This window comes from Plectropomus leopardus, chromosome 17, assembly GCF_008729295.1.
Source record: "Plectropomus leopardus isolate mb chromosome 17, YSFRI_Pleo_2.0, whole genome shotgun sequence".
Lineage (NCBI taxonomy): Eukaryota > Metazoa > Chordata > Actinopteri > Perciformes > Serranidae > Plectropomus > Plectropomus leopardus.
The window spans coordinates 31,370,328-31,383,643 of NC_056479.1; the positions used below are offsets into that span (position 1 = coordinate 31,370,328).

The 13,316-nt window shown below is 45.0% G+C and overlaps 1 protein-coding gene across 2 annotated transcripts; it reads left to right on the plus strand.

The window, feature by feature from the left end:
• Positions 1-814: 814 nt before the first annotated feature.
• On the plus strand, positions 815-12,342 carry LOC121956051. Of its 2 annotated transcripts, none has more exons than XM_042504134.1 (2): positions 815-1,147; positions 8,744-12,342. In XM_042504134.1, the coding sequence occupies exon 2, from the start codon at positions 9,220-9,222 to the stop codon at positions 11,008-11,010; it is 1,791 nt and encodes a 596-aa protein (XP_042360068.1). In that variant the 5' UTR covers positions 815-1,147; positions 8,744-9,219; the 3' UTR covers positions 11,011-12,342. The 2 variants fall into 2 exon arrangements, with proteins under 2 accessions (XP_042360068.1, XP_042360069.1); XM_042504135.1 differs by lacking the exon at positions 815-1,147 and adding an exon at positions 1,927-2,045.
• The last annotated feature ends 974 nt before the right edge of the window (positions 12,343-13,316 follow it).

Genomic DNA, 13,316 nt, shown 5'->3' on the forward strand with positions numbered 1-13,316 from the left:
ACCCAAAAGTTCTATGACACGTGGGGGCCTTTATTAACCTATTTTGAGGGTCTTGAAGTCCTCCCACAAGATTGAAAATTAAACTGTTGAAATTATGTGTACCTTTGCCTGTACTCCCTTGTAAACTGAGGGGCCCCCCAGCAAACCTTTGTAGTCAGTAGGCAAATACTCATTGTCGAGATATCCACTCCATTTCTTTTTTTTTTTTTTTTTTTTTAAATTTATTTATTTATTTTAAATTTTATTTATTTATTTATTTTAATTTTTTTTTAATTTGTGTCTTATGTTGACAGCAGGGTGGGGATGGGTGGGGGTGGGGGGGTTGGGAAAAAAATGTGTAAAATGTAAAATGTTACATTTACAAATATCTGTGAACTGCTTTTTTTTGTCAAATAAAAACAAGTTTAAAAAAAAAAAGATCAATATATGATAACATGTGAGTGGTATCAGTCTTACTGGTGGAACAACATAGGAAACACATATGAAAATAGCACTCTGTTACTCAGAACGTCTCCTGGGTCTGTCAGACACAAAGGATGAGAATCAGCTTCTCCCAAAAATACCACTGTAGATAAAACAGGTTCTTTCACTTGTCCGAGTTCAGACCTGTTTGTGAGCATGCTGCTTTTTTTAGTGTCTAGTAACCTTATTATGGGTATCATAGGCCCTTATCTGACTGTGTGTCTGGCTCCCAGCCTAGTCCCCCCCCCCCCCCCCCCCCCCCCCCCCCCCCCCCCCCCCCCCGGCCTCTCTCCTCCCCCTCCCCCCCACAACATCTCCTCTCCTGCAACAGGATTTGAAGGCGCGGGGAGAGGGAGGGGGCAGAGCCGAGAGAGAAACAAAAAACGTGACTAGGCACCCAAAGCGTCCTGTTATGCAACAACTGACCTACTAACATACATTTAGAGACTCGGAGGGAGAAGGAGAGAGAGAGAGGGAAGGAAACAGAGAGAGGGAGGAATTGGAGCAAACATGACAGGAGGAGCGCGCTGAAAACAAGCGGCACTGTGTTCACACTCGCGCATAAACCTGCGCTAATCGGAGAGCTGGTGTTTGGAAAGTGACGGACGGTGTGCGCGAGTACAGCAGCCGATGCGCAAAGCGGATTGTTGGACTGTATCCTCTGTGCTACTTTTAGACAAAAGGGGTAAGTTATTAGTAATATCGGCATTATTATATTCATGTATAATGATAAATATTATACACATATGAATTTTTTATTTTCTGCATTTTTTTGTGAGGAATTCACCTCCCGCTGTGTTTGTTTTGGTGCTTGGCTGCATTTTTCCAATGTCAAGGCGAGGCTGCCCCCCCCCCCAAGACTGTGTGTGTGTGAGGGAGGGGAAACGGGGGGGGGGGCGGGCGGGGGCGTTGTTGCCAGAGGTTTTGGGATTCCTTTAGAAAAAAAAAGGTGCGGTGCGTTTGGTGGAAACACGGAGGCGAAGGTGGATATTTTGTGGAGCGGTGCCAGGGTTGTAATGAGGGTCAACACATCCGCGCTGCTGTGCTATGGTGCATCACTCCATCATATATTCACGGGTTGTTGTGGTGCTTTTAGTGGCTAGATTAGTCTGAAAATCCCGGTTTCAGTCTAGCAATACACTTGTTTTCAGGTGATTATTGTTTAATAGCAATTACTAATTATATGAGAAATAACATATAAATCTGACGTTCAGGGTCAGATTTATATGTTATTTATAGAGACTATTCGCAGCGATTTATTACTACTCGGCTTCTTTTGGCGTAGTAGGCTAGTGAGTCCATGCAGACAATTGGAAAAATCCCATGCAGGCAAGGAGGACACACTTCTCTCCGTCACGTGTAGCAGCTCTTTGTAAAGGTTAACGCGGCTGTGCAGCCCTCCGGGTTAACCCTTTAGTAGGACCTCGCAGTCTAGAAGGAGCACAACACAATCCAGAGCGCACCGATACGCACGAGCGTCCGTCCTTGGACACATGCGGACATTTCACTTTCTGCTGGGACTCATGATGGGGAGCCAGAAATAGAAAAAAAGGATGAAGAATGATGAGAGCAGCCGCTGGCAGGTGAGGTGTGGATCCAGACATGTGGATCAGATGTGGGTCAGATGTGTCTCTGCGCCGACAGCTGCTGGGGTTTGTTTTGCGGCGGGTGGAAATGTGTAGATGGTTTTGCGTCTATTTCGGGTGAATTTCGTAGCACAGATAGATTAATGCGGTCGCCTCGAATGACTGAGGATCCGATTCAATATGCATGAAGGCGATTTGTCAGACAGAGCAACAAAGAAGGCACGCGGGGAAACATATTTCTCACTATGTGTTGCTGCTTGCATGATTAAGTGCTGTGTTTTCCTGCAACATTTCCGGAGGCGGAATTAAAGAGTATATTATGGTATTTAATTGTACATATGAAAAATCAGTTAGCCTGCAGCAGCAGTGGCTCATTGTTATCATAGACACAGATCACAAAGACACCAATAATTATTGTGTAATATGGGATATTTCACATTTGTTTCGAAGGAGACTCTTGGCTTCATTTTTGCACACCGGCTTTGTGGTTTATACTCTGCACGTGGGCATCCCCCTCCATCTCTTGCACCTTTTTTTCTTTTCAGCAGACATTCAGTATAATAACTCTTTATGCTAATGTAGTTATCAATGTCAACAAGCCATTATTGAGATTAAAACGACTACATTTCAGCTTTGTTGTGGAAGTGTCCGGAACTGTCCTCCAGTGACTTTACGCACTCTAACCACTGGAAGTTGAGCCTGTACCGCATCTGTAGCTGTATACCGTGTACAAAAACATTGAGGAGGTTATGAAGGTTGCATAATAAATGGATTAAATAATTAAGATGGAATCAAAGTACAGGACTGATTATGCAATGGGAGGAAATCCATAGTCTGTGGCTATGAAGCGCTGTGCGCTTTGCTGCGGAGCGGCCACTGCCGATTGGTTGGCGCACACACTGGGTCTCTATGCCAGCTTTAAATGTAGGTCACATTAGTCCTGTGGGAGGGGGGAGTGAGGCGCACAACCACCGCTGACTAGAAAGGGAGAATCAAAACCCCACCAAAATAAATCCTCGCCCCGCCATAACAAAGAAACGAGGCAGGCATGCAGAAATGAAGAGAAAAGCCCCACACGACCTGAATAAAAAAACACTCCACTAATCAAAACTCATGCAGTTTAGATAAATATACTTGCTGGAGTATTTTTAAAGCTTTTTGCGTGAGTATTGTGGAGTGCTTGGACAGCTGCTACGTGCTTATTTAGGTCTGATGACACCCTGTCCTGGTTTACTAAATAAAAACGTGAGAGGGGAGTTCATGGTCAGAGGCAGCGAGCGGTTTCCATCCTGTCCTACTTTGTGGCCTCTTGACTTTCCCGGGGTTTCCTGGCACATGTAAGATGATAAAATATGAGGGCCATGCTTTGTTATTGTGCTGTGGTTTGGAGCCAGCACAGAGGCGAATTACAGCATTTAGTAGGCCAAGTGAGCACATGTGACTGCTGCAACACATGGACTGAGTCACTCTGCTCTTTTTTTCTCCTTTTTTTTTTGAGAGGGTGATATGGCCGAGTGTGTTCGTGGAACAAGGATCTGGGTTGAAGAGGACTCCGCCTCGCTGGCACGCTGCCTGATTTCTGAACCCCCCCCTCCTCTCTGACTTCTTTTTCTTGGGAAGATAAAGTTGGAATCTAAGCAGACCCCACCCATGACCCCCAACCTTACACCACGTGCCAGACACTGCATTCTTCCCAGCGAGGGGGCCAACAGTTTCATCATTCCCTCTTTTCCCTGAAGCACCCCCCCCCCCCCCTTTTATTTTAGACCTGCTCCCATTTCCTGAAATGCTCCACGGAAACACGTGCAGGGGCTTAAACTCGGCCCACTGTTTCCAGAGCCCGCTGCCACATTTAGCCTCTTGCGGTGTGGGCCCTGCGCTTGTGTGAGCGAGTGCAACTTGGATTCTTTTACCGTGCTTTCATTCCACAAGTGCCACAGAGGCCGAGTGATGACACGTGGGGAATATATGATAAATTGGAAAGTGTAATCTAGGTCAGAGATGTGTGCACAGGAGCGGGGCTGCAGTGCACTCCAGCTTTGCTCGTGTTTGTATATTTGAGCTGGATAATCACGTTTATCCAAGCTGCATTTTAACCTCCTCCACTCCGCTACGACACCCAGCTGAAAGTACTGTCTTTGAGGCACTGCTGCAGGCTCAGGTTTAAAACTAGAGTGAAGGTATCATGAAACCAGAGGACTTGAGGAATCCATCTGTACCTTACTAGTAGCCATTTTAATGAGACTTATTTTGAAACGGATATCACAATATCAATTGACCAGTTGTGACCTTTTGGATAATCAGAGCCTTGTGAAACTTTACAGCAACAAATATGAGACGATGGACATTCAGAGGGCAGCTGGTCTTTATAGGTATACAGACAATAAGGCGGTTTTCTAAGCAGTTTCCAGAACAGAAATTCTCTCCATCCAGTCAACGAAAAATGCCATTCTTCATAAAGCTTTTGATACCAAATGTGGACTTAACTATGGTGTTCCTCATGGTCTTGGTGTTTTAATGTGGTATTTTGGACCATTTATTTTCAATTATGGAGTGGTAAAACATGCTTGAATGAAGCACCAAATCTGTGTAACAATTGGTATCAACCCAACAGCTGATGCATCAACTTTTGAGAAACAGTTAAGCATGGAAACAGCCATCATATACATCCCTCTACACACTAAACTGCACAAGTTTGAAAAGGCGCACAGTCTCAAGCATGCACTGAAAAAGACGAGGGCCACCTCTGTGAGTTAAACACCAGAGTTAATTCATGTGACCGGCTCATCCTCCTGACTACAGGAGCAGTATGTAATATACGCACCGCGTTACGTCAATCTCCCTGCTTTTGTTAAAAAATGCTGTTTTCTCACCATCTGCTTTTGGCTGAACTGGTTCAGTGGAGCGGAGTCCAATTTGATTGGCTGCCCTTTCTGTTTTTCTCCTTTTTGTTGCTATGTGTGACACATTCCCTCTTTTGATGCAGTACCAACATTGTGCCACTATCTCTGGTTTCCCCCCTTACTTGGCTAATCTAATCTCCATCGCTGTCTTTGTTTTAACTCTTTATCATTGATTCTTTGCCTGCGCTCCACTTGCTCTCACCTCTGTCTATATTTAGACTCTAATTCTCTGTGTCTCTTTGTTCTTTTCTGTCCTCCCATCTCTTTTTCTGATCTCTCCCTTGTCTCTCGTCGCTTCACCTCTCAGCAGCTCGGCTGACCTATATTCCAGCTAGACTTGTGTTTACAGAGTGCACTCGGTCCCCAGTTTCTGGGTCAGTGGGACACGGCGAGGAAAAAAACGTCTTTCTCTCTCGTGCCCGACAGCCACATGTCAAAGACTCACGAGGATAACCATAAACCGTTCAGCTGAGCACAGGAAACAGACACTTTGAAACAAATGAATAATGCAGATTATTAGATTTGATTCTTTGGAAAGACACAAGAAAACGGGTTCTCCAGAACCTGGGCTCAATCCATTTTCACTGCGAGGACACGCCTGTGGTTACGTAATGGTGTCAGATCCAGGGAAGAGCAGAGTATAACCATTGCAAACACCTCGCCAGATTAGGAGATTACTGATTTAGACAGTGTAATAGTGCTTATGCAGTTTAACCCAGGAGAGCAGATGATGAGTAACAGGTGTTTACTGCAGCTGGTACAAAGGATGAGCTCCACTGTTACTCTGTTATTATGGACACTTAAAATACTTCTGTCAACATTTTGATTTTTGAACTTAAGTACTTCATTGCCAACAAGTGACTTATATGTTTGTTGTTCTAATGTCAGGCCGAGGGACGCTAACTTTACCAGTGACCTACTTAATTTTTCAGAAAGAGGCTGCTAAATTAAATTGAAGCAGGTCATCGATACCATTTGTGAAAAGTCTTAAACATTTGACCTGGTGGTGGCACTAGCAATTTTTATTTTTTTATTGCAGCTTTTGAGATATTTCAGAATAGAGCAGTGGGCCAAACACTGCCATCCTGAGAGTCATGCCGCTAAAGGCCCAAACACACTAAATCTTCATTAAAGAAATTGCAGTGTCAAAGGCTGAATGATGCGTCGCCTCACATCACCTGCATCTAGGCCAAAACTACATCCCTTAAACTACCCAGATAGACAAAATAATTTGGCCCAGCATCTGCCCAAACTCAGCAAGCTGGAAGAAACATATCAGGCCACAACTGGCAGAGCGACTTGGCCGAGACCTGGTATGAATGACACCCAAGAATCGAGATACTTGAAATGAACTGGCCTGATTCTGGCTGCCATCACTTGGCTGTCGTAAAAAATGACCCGGTCCGACATCGGCACACCAAAACTAATAAATCGGGCGGTGTCTGTTTTCCCTGCTTTGCTGAGACTCGGCATGAATGATGCCCCAGAATAAAAAAATGAACTGGCCTGGTCTAGCTGCTCTAAACTCACGAAGCCAAAACAAATACTCCGTGCAGCATCCGATTGTCCTGAATGACGCCAAGTAAAGTGGCAGTCTGTTAGTCTGTATTTGTCTTTCAAAAAGGGAAACCAGAAGACAGACAGGACGGATTCTAGTTAACCAATTCGCCCATCAACATAACCTGATGTTGAAAGAAGATATTTGCCATGCACAAGCAAAAAATAACGCAAACAATTACGAACTGTTTCTACAGAGGAGCTCAGTTGGGTGACAGACACTCACTGGCAGCACTGATTGACAGCCGACAAATACTTTGGTGTTTCAGGGCCATAGTTTTAGTTTTATTTAGCCTTTATTTAACCCCATTTGTCTCACTGAGATCAAAGATCTCTTTTACAAGGGTGACCTGGCCAAGAATAGCAGCAACACAGAATTACAAAAACGAATTAAATTCACAAAAGCACAGATTTAAGAAACAGAACGATCAGATAAAACATTTGCACTGAAGGCCTCGACTCAATAGATTTCACCATGATTTTAAACTCACTCAATGTCACAATTTCTTGGGGATTCAGATCATTTTCACAGATTGTTCCATGCTGTAAGTGCAGAGAACATAAAAGCTTTTTTGTTTTTTCCAAATTTAGTCCTGGTTTTGGGCACAACAAGATGCAAAAAGAAGATTATAATCTCCATATTTCATATTCAAAAGAGAAGATAAATAGGTAGGAATTCTAATGTGATTAAAGAAAGCATTACGAAAACTAACTTTTCTGTTGAATTCATTGGTGTTATGCTCCAACAATGTGGAGACACACCTGTTCAGCTCATTTCAGACGATTCTCTGCTGTGTTTGAGCTCTGAGAAACCCATCTCCTTAGTCAGAAGACTTCTGACCACCCTCGTGTTTTTCCCAAATGTTAACAGGCCGAGTTATTCCTGCCAGTGTCTCGCCTCCCGCCTCCTTTCTTTCCAGAAGCCCTTGACCTATATTTATCAAAGCCCCACCTCCCAGCTGCCCCCACACCTCAAAATCTCTCTCTGCGGTCTCTCGGCTTCTTTATCCTTGACCTGCACTGTCTGCTGCCTTTGCCTGTCTTATCTGCTCGCTCTGCATCATTGATTTGGCATTGAGTTGTTTTGGCGAAGGATGCTGCCACATTCCTCTGCGGATGAAGAGGGGTGGGGGCGTTTCAGCAGTGTTTGTGGATGGGGTTTGCCAGTGAAAAAAGAGACGGGCTTTCTCGTGGAGGGTTTTTTTTGTGTGTGAAAGGCTCTAAAATGGATCCAGGGAACCCCAGCAGCCCTACATCTGACTCACCCTTGGCTCTGTCTGGGCCAAACACTCATCAGGCACGCACACAAAAACAGCTAATCCCTTAAACAATTGAGTTTTGTGCTCTCAGCATGTGTCAGACTGATGCAATTCCTGCGGTGTTGCGTTATTAATTTCATGTGTGTACTTACCTCAGTGGCCATATATGCTATTTACAATTACCAGTCTTTTGTTTTTGCTGTCAGTTGATTCAAAAAATTGCACGCTCAGATATTTCTCCATTTAACCATTTGATACACGAGCAAATTGGCTTGATTTCTTTCAAAAACATGGAAAGAAGGCCTAAAGAAATGACCCAAAAATTAGCATGAAAATTAATCAAAGTTGCAAGAAAATTACCAGAAAATAGCAAAATTTTGCTGCTCACCTCTTAACCTTTTTTTTATTTAGCAATTTGCCTGACCTTTCATATCAAGATGCTGATTGCCTATTTCCCATTTCTACTGCCTTTTTTTGTTAAAAGAAATCCCATTTCAAAGGTTTAAATACCTGCAGAAGGCGTCTAAATGCTGCATAGGAAAACTGATGTCCATACAGTTATTTAGGAGTAAACACATAATACAGAAGCTTTTATATCTATAGGTTGACGAGATGAAACAAGATCATCAGCCCACAATGAACTCAATGCCCCCGTTACATCACAAAAGTCAACATCCACATGTTAGGACAGGGGTCAGGGGTCACAGGCTGCAGACAGAGCAGATCAATAGCGGGGCTAAAAGGTCAGACGGTCAGTCCTAGCCACCATTCATTAGTTGCTAGGGGCGACACCGTCACTAAAAGCCAAACACGCCAAAACAGCAAAGGAAAGCTGTGCAGACATGGAGATGTGTCTTTGATCGCGATGCATGCTTTAGAGAATAAGAACATTGGGAGAAAAAAAAGTCCTAAATTTTAATGGAGCACCAGCCACATTGATTAACACATCTCTCTTTTTCGGTTTTCATCTCTGCAGCCTTTCATCTCGTAGTCAAATGAGGAGAGACAGACAGAAGCTCCCTGAGAGACAGACACGCAGAGGTAGATGGGCCGACCTACATCCTGCTGTTTGTGTGGAGATCTAGAACGCCGGCTCAGCTCACTGTGCTAAACCTTCAACAACCAACAGCCCAAAAGCAAGAGGCAAGAAAGACATTTGTGGTTTTTTTTTTAAAGACTGATCTGATCCACTTTGGGTCTGTGATACTTTAAAGAGTCTGGACACTGAACCAAAAACCCTTCAAGTGGATAAATGAGGGTTGCTAATGCTGAGCTCCAGCTGTTCTTTATTTTTTTGGCTAATTTGGGCACTTGAGTCCCATCCTGACAAAAGAACACTGAACCTGCAATAAACAACAAGAACTCAGCGAGAAAAAGTTGTCCCCATCCCCCTCCAGCCCTTGTCCTCTGACCCGGTTCTTTTCCTGCGGCACATTTCAAAGTGGCTGAAAGATGGAAAATCTGACTTCAGCTCTCAAAACATTAAACAAAAACTCAGGGAATAACCTCAGCTGCCTTGAGACCTTCAGCAGCTATGAAGAGTCTCTTCCTTCTGTTGACGGGAGTCCGGCTCGCCTGGGGCGCCTCATCAAGCCCAAACCCAACATGAGCTGCAGGCGGAAACGTGAGTTCATTTCAGATGAGAAGAAGGACGCCTGCTACTGGGAGAAACGCCGCAAAAACAATGAGGCAGCCAAGCGCTCCCGGGAGAAGCGGCGCCTCAATGATATGGTTTTGGAGAACCGCGTCATTGCACTGAACGATGAGAATGTGAGGCTGAAGACGGAGCTGCTCCAGCTGAAGCTGCGCTTCGGCCTCATAAGCACTGCGTCCTACATTGAAAAGAGCCAGCAGATCGGTGTAAGCAACAGCACAGGAAATGGAGGCTCCTCGTCATCCTCCTCCTCCTCCGCTCAGTACTACTCCAGCGGCTACTCTAGTGGTTCTCAGGTGATGATGAACTCTGACTCCTCAGAAACGGAGCAGCTGGTGAAATACTCCCCACGTGGCTCCCTCTCCGACATGTCCGACGGCTCCTCCAGGGACAGCCCAGAGCCAATTCCCTTCGAGATCAAGCAGGAAGGAGACAGGCTCGAGATGGACATCGCCAACGGCACCACCACCCAGATCATGTTCAACATCCACCGTGGTCTGGCATCCGTGCCCACTCACCACCAGATCCAGCAGCATTCTCAGGAGCTGGAGACTGCGTATCACAGCCAACAGCAGCACCACCACCAACAGCAACAACCCCATCCAGAGCCCGTTTCTGCTATCAGCACTGTCAGCCAGCCCGCCCCTCACCCTCCTGCTGCCCAGAGGAGCGTCATTCTGTACGGCTCCAGCAGTGCCTCCTATCCTGTGGATGCCATGACGAGGCCCCAGGACATCGAACTGCAGGCAGCCCAGAAAACGAGCAGCCAGACATGCAGCAGCCGGCTGCCGCAGACCATCACAGAGAGCTCCACAGAGACACTGGCTGAGGTGACAAAGCAGCTGGAGAGGAAGACATTAGACTCGCCTCCGTATGAGCTCTCAGACAGCCGTAACGAGGCCGGGGACAGACAGGTGTACAGAGTGTGCCAACCGCCCCAGCAGCACCTGCCGCAGGAGCAGCAGGAGAGAGATCCGTCTGCAACGGAGGGGGTCAACCACTCCTACCTGTACCACCACCTCCAGCAGCCTCAGTCATACCTCAGTGCCCAAGACGAGGAGCCGCCCGTGCTTACCTACGAGGGCGAGCACAGGCGTGAAACTTTTGGAGGCCAATCGAGCTCCTGTAACAAGGACACATCATCGAGTGACGGAGACCCCCGCAGCTCTGACAAAGAGGCCTCCACGGATGATGACGAGTCCCCCTCTTCATCCTGCTCAGACACGAGCAGCTACCAACATCTCACCAGCCTCCACCATCCCGCTTCGCCGCTGCCCTCCTCCCAGGGTGGCTCCCAAGCCTCCCAGGGGGAGGTGAGGGGCACAGCATTGCCCCACAAACTCAGACTCAAGCACCGGGCCATGAGCACCGGGAGCAGCGGGGGCTCCGGCCAGGAGTCTCCAACAACTCCTCCTTCGGCCACGCCGCCTCCGCTGCCACAACATCCCTACCTGTCCCTCATGCCACAGCAGAACACTGTCCGAGAGAGTCTGGGCGGCAAACAGGCGGTGTCGGCGGAGGCGGCGGCGCCCAAGAAGGAGAGCACGAAAAAGGAGACAGGTGGACGTAGAAACAAGAGGCGAGATTAGGCGAAAAAAGCCAAAATATCTCCTCCTAAGAACTACCCTGCCATCATGCCTTTGCCCTATAATCACATCCCCTCCTCCAGCCCTCAGGACAAAAATCTGGGCTTTTCTACTCCCCTATCCCCACCAAAGGTTGGACATCTTGTAGGGCTGTATGATATTTGTATATATTGTACAGATTTGTCAATTCTTACATCCTCTCCATACTTACAGAAGCACTTTTGTTTATGTGATGAGAGGAGGAATGGAACTACCTGCTTTTCTACTCATGTCACCCAACAACATCGACATTTAGATCACAAACAAGAATGTAGAAAAAGGAAATGTTTTGAGCTTTATCAGTACTATGAATTTGGTACATATCTGACTGTAGACAAACATACATACGTATGGCTATCTGCCTTAATTCAAATCTAATGCAAACGTACACTGGGGACATTCCCTCGACCAAAGAAACACTACAAATATCCAGTTCCATACCTCTTCCCAGACCCTACCTCTGCCAGCCCATACTCTCCCCAACCATCTCCAGTATTTCACAAAAGATCGCCATCACCTTTATTTTTTAAGCACTTGGTTTGTATATTACTGTGATATATGAATATATGTATCTATTATAAATATATATTTTACAAAGAAAATTTGAATACAAATTCAACAAAAATGCGACAAACCTGCAATGGTAAAAGAGGGTTTCTGAAAGTGACCATCCTATTACGATTCACAATTACTGTACAGCCACGTTGTCCAGTGTTGCTACTAGGGACGTCAGCGATATTTACATTAATTAATTCTCTGCAGTTAATCAGTTAACTGCAGAGAATATTTTTGACTGGTTACGCATGTTTGTCTAAATATAGAGGAAAGGAAATTCAAATTAGATCTCTTCCTTGTCCAGCCTATTTCTCCCAATATATAATGTCAATATGAGATTTTGACTATTTTCTTTTACGTCAGGTGTGTTTCCACTTTAAGCTAACTGAAGGTCTGTCAGTAAAGCAACCAGGAAATACAATTAAAGACAGATGTTAATTACAAAATATTAAAATTTCACCATCTTCAAATGGATAGCACTTTGAAATGTGGCGCTAAAGCTCACTGAGTCAGTGGAGCGCCAGACTGAAAGGAGACGCCTCTTGTGCCATTTGGCGATCCTTTTTTTTTTTTTAACCCTTTGAAACCTGGAACAACATCACTTTTCTTGCACTACTTTCAGAAGCCTTTCAGAAGCATTTAAACGTTTGAACACTTAGCAAAAAGTTTTGACTTCTTTCAAAAAACATGAAAAAAGGGCCACTTGCAGCTTGGTAAGAAATGTTCCACTGATTATTAGGTTTAGAAAATAATTTTTAAAAAGCTAGGGGAAAAAATTGAGGGAAAAACTATATAATTATCATGATTACAGATTTAAATTCATGATTTATTTTTTGGGCTTTTATTGCCTTTGATCGACAGGACAGTGTGAGCGTGAAAGGGGTAGAGAGAGAGGGGGAGACATGCAGCAAAGGGCCGACGCCGGACTCGAACCTGCGGCCTCTGCGGCGAGGACACAGCCACCTCCACTGAGCCACCAGGCGCCCCAGAAAATTATATTTTTAAGCACTTTTTCCATGTCATTTCGTGTTTTTTTCTATCCTTTTTTTTATTTTGTATACTTATTAGATTTTTTTTTTTTTTTTTTTACAAATTTTGGACTTTTAACACATTTCTTGTAATTTTTTGGGTAATTTCTTCTTTTGTGGCACCTTTCCTTCTTCTCATATTTTTGAAAGAAATCAAGACAACTGTTTTCAGCTTTCAAAGGGTCAATCAAAACTTACCTGATTACCAGGTAGCAAAATTTACCGAACCTGACATCCCTAGTTGCTCCAGGACCCATTGAAATTCAAACACCTCTCTCTTGATTGTCAAGCTTTAGCATTAATCATTTGTTAATGCCCTGTTTACACAGAAATGGCCGTCCAGTTTGGAGTGCCAACAGCACTGAATGGAGAACACGTTGTTTCCTGAGGCGAGGGCCTCATTAAAATGTTTGGATTTCTTAACCTTTAACCAGCCTTTAAATATTGGGTGGAATTCACCAGCTGCAGGCTCTGAGCCTCGAGTTTATTTCAGCTTTATCAACCATATCTTGTTGTTGTTACCATTCACTGGCCCAATGTATTTATTTCCTTCTTCTCCACATGCCCATCACTGTAGAAAAGCCCACAGGAACATAGACGGAGAATGTGTACAGATCTTTTTTTTTCCCGTTACATACTGCAGCATTGAGTTTGGACTGTGATGGAGGAATGGGATGATCGGGGGCG

Excerpts from the sequence above, each read along its gene's own strand:
- LOC121956051 (XM_042504134.1), top strand. The coding sequence starts at position 9,220 with ATGGAAAATCTGACTTCAGCTCTCAAAACATTAAACAAAAACTCAGGG.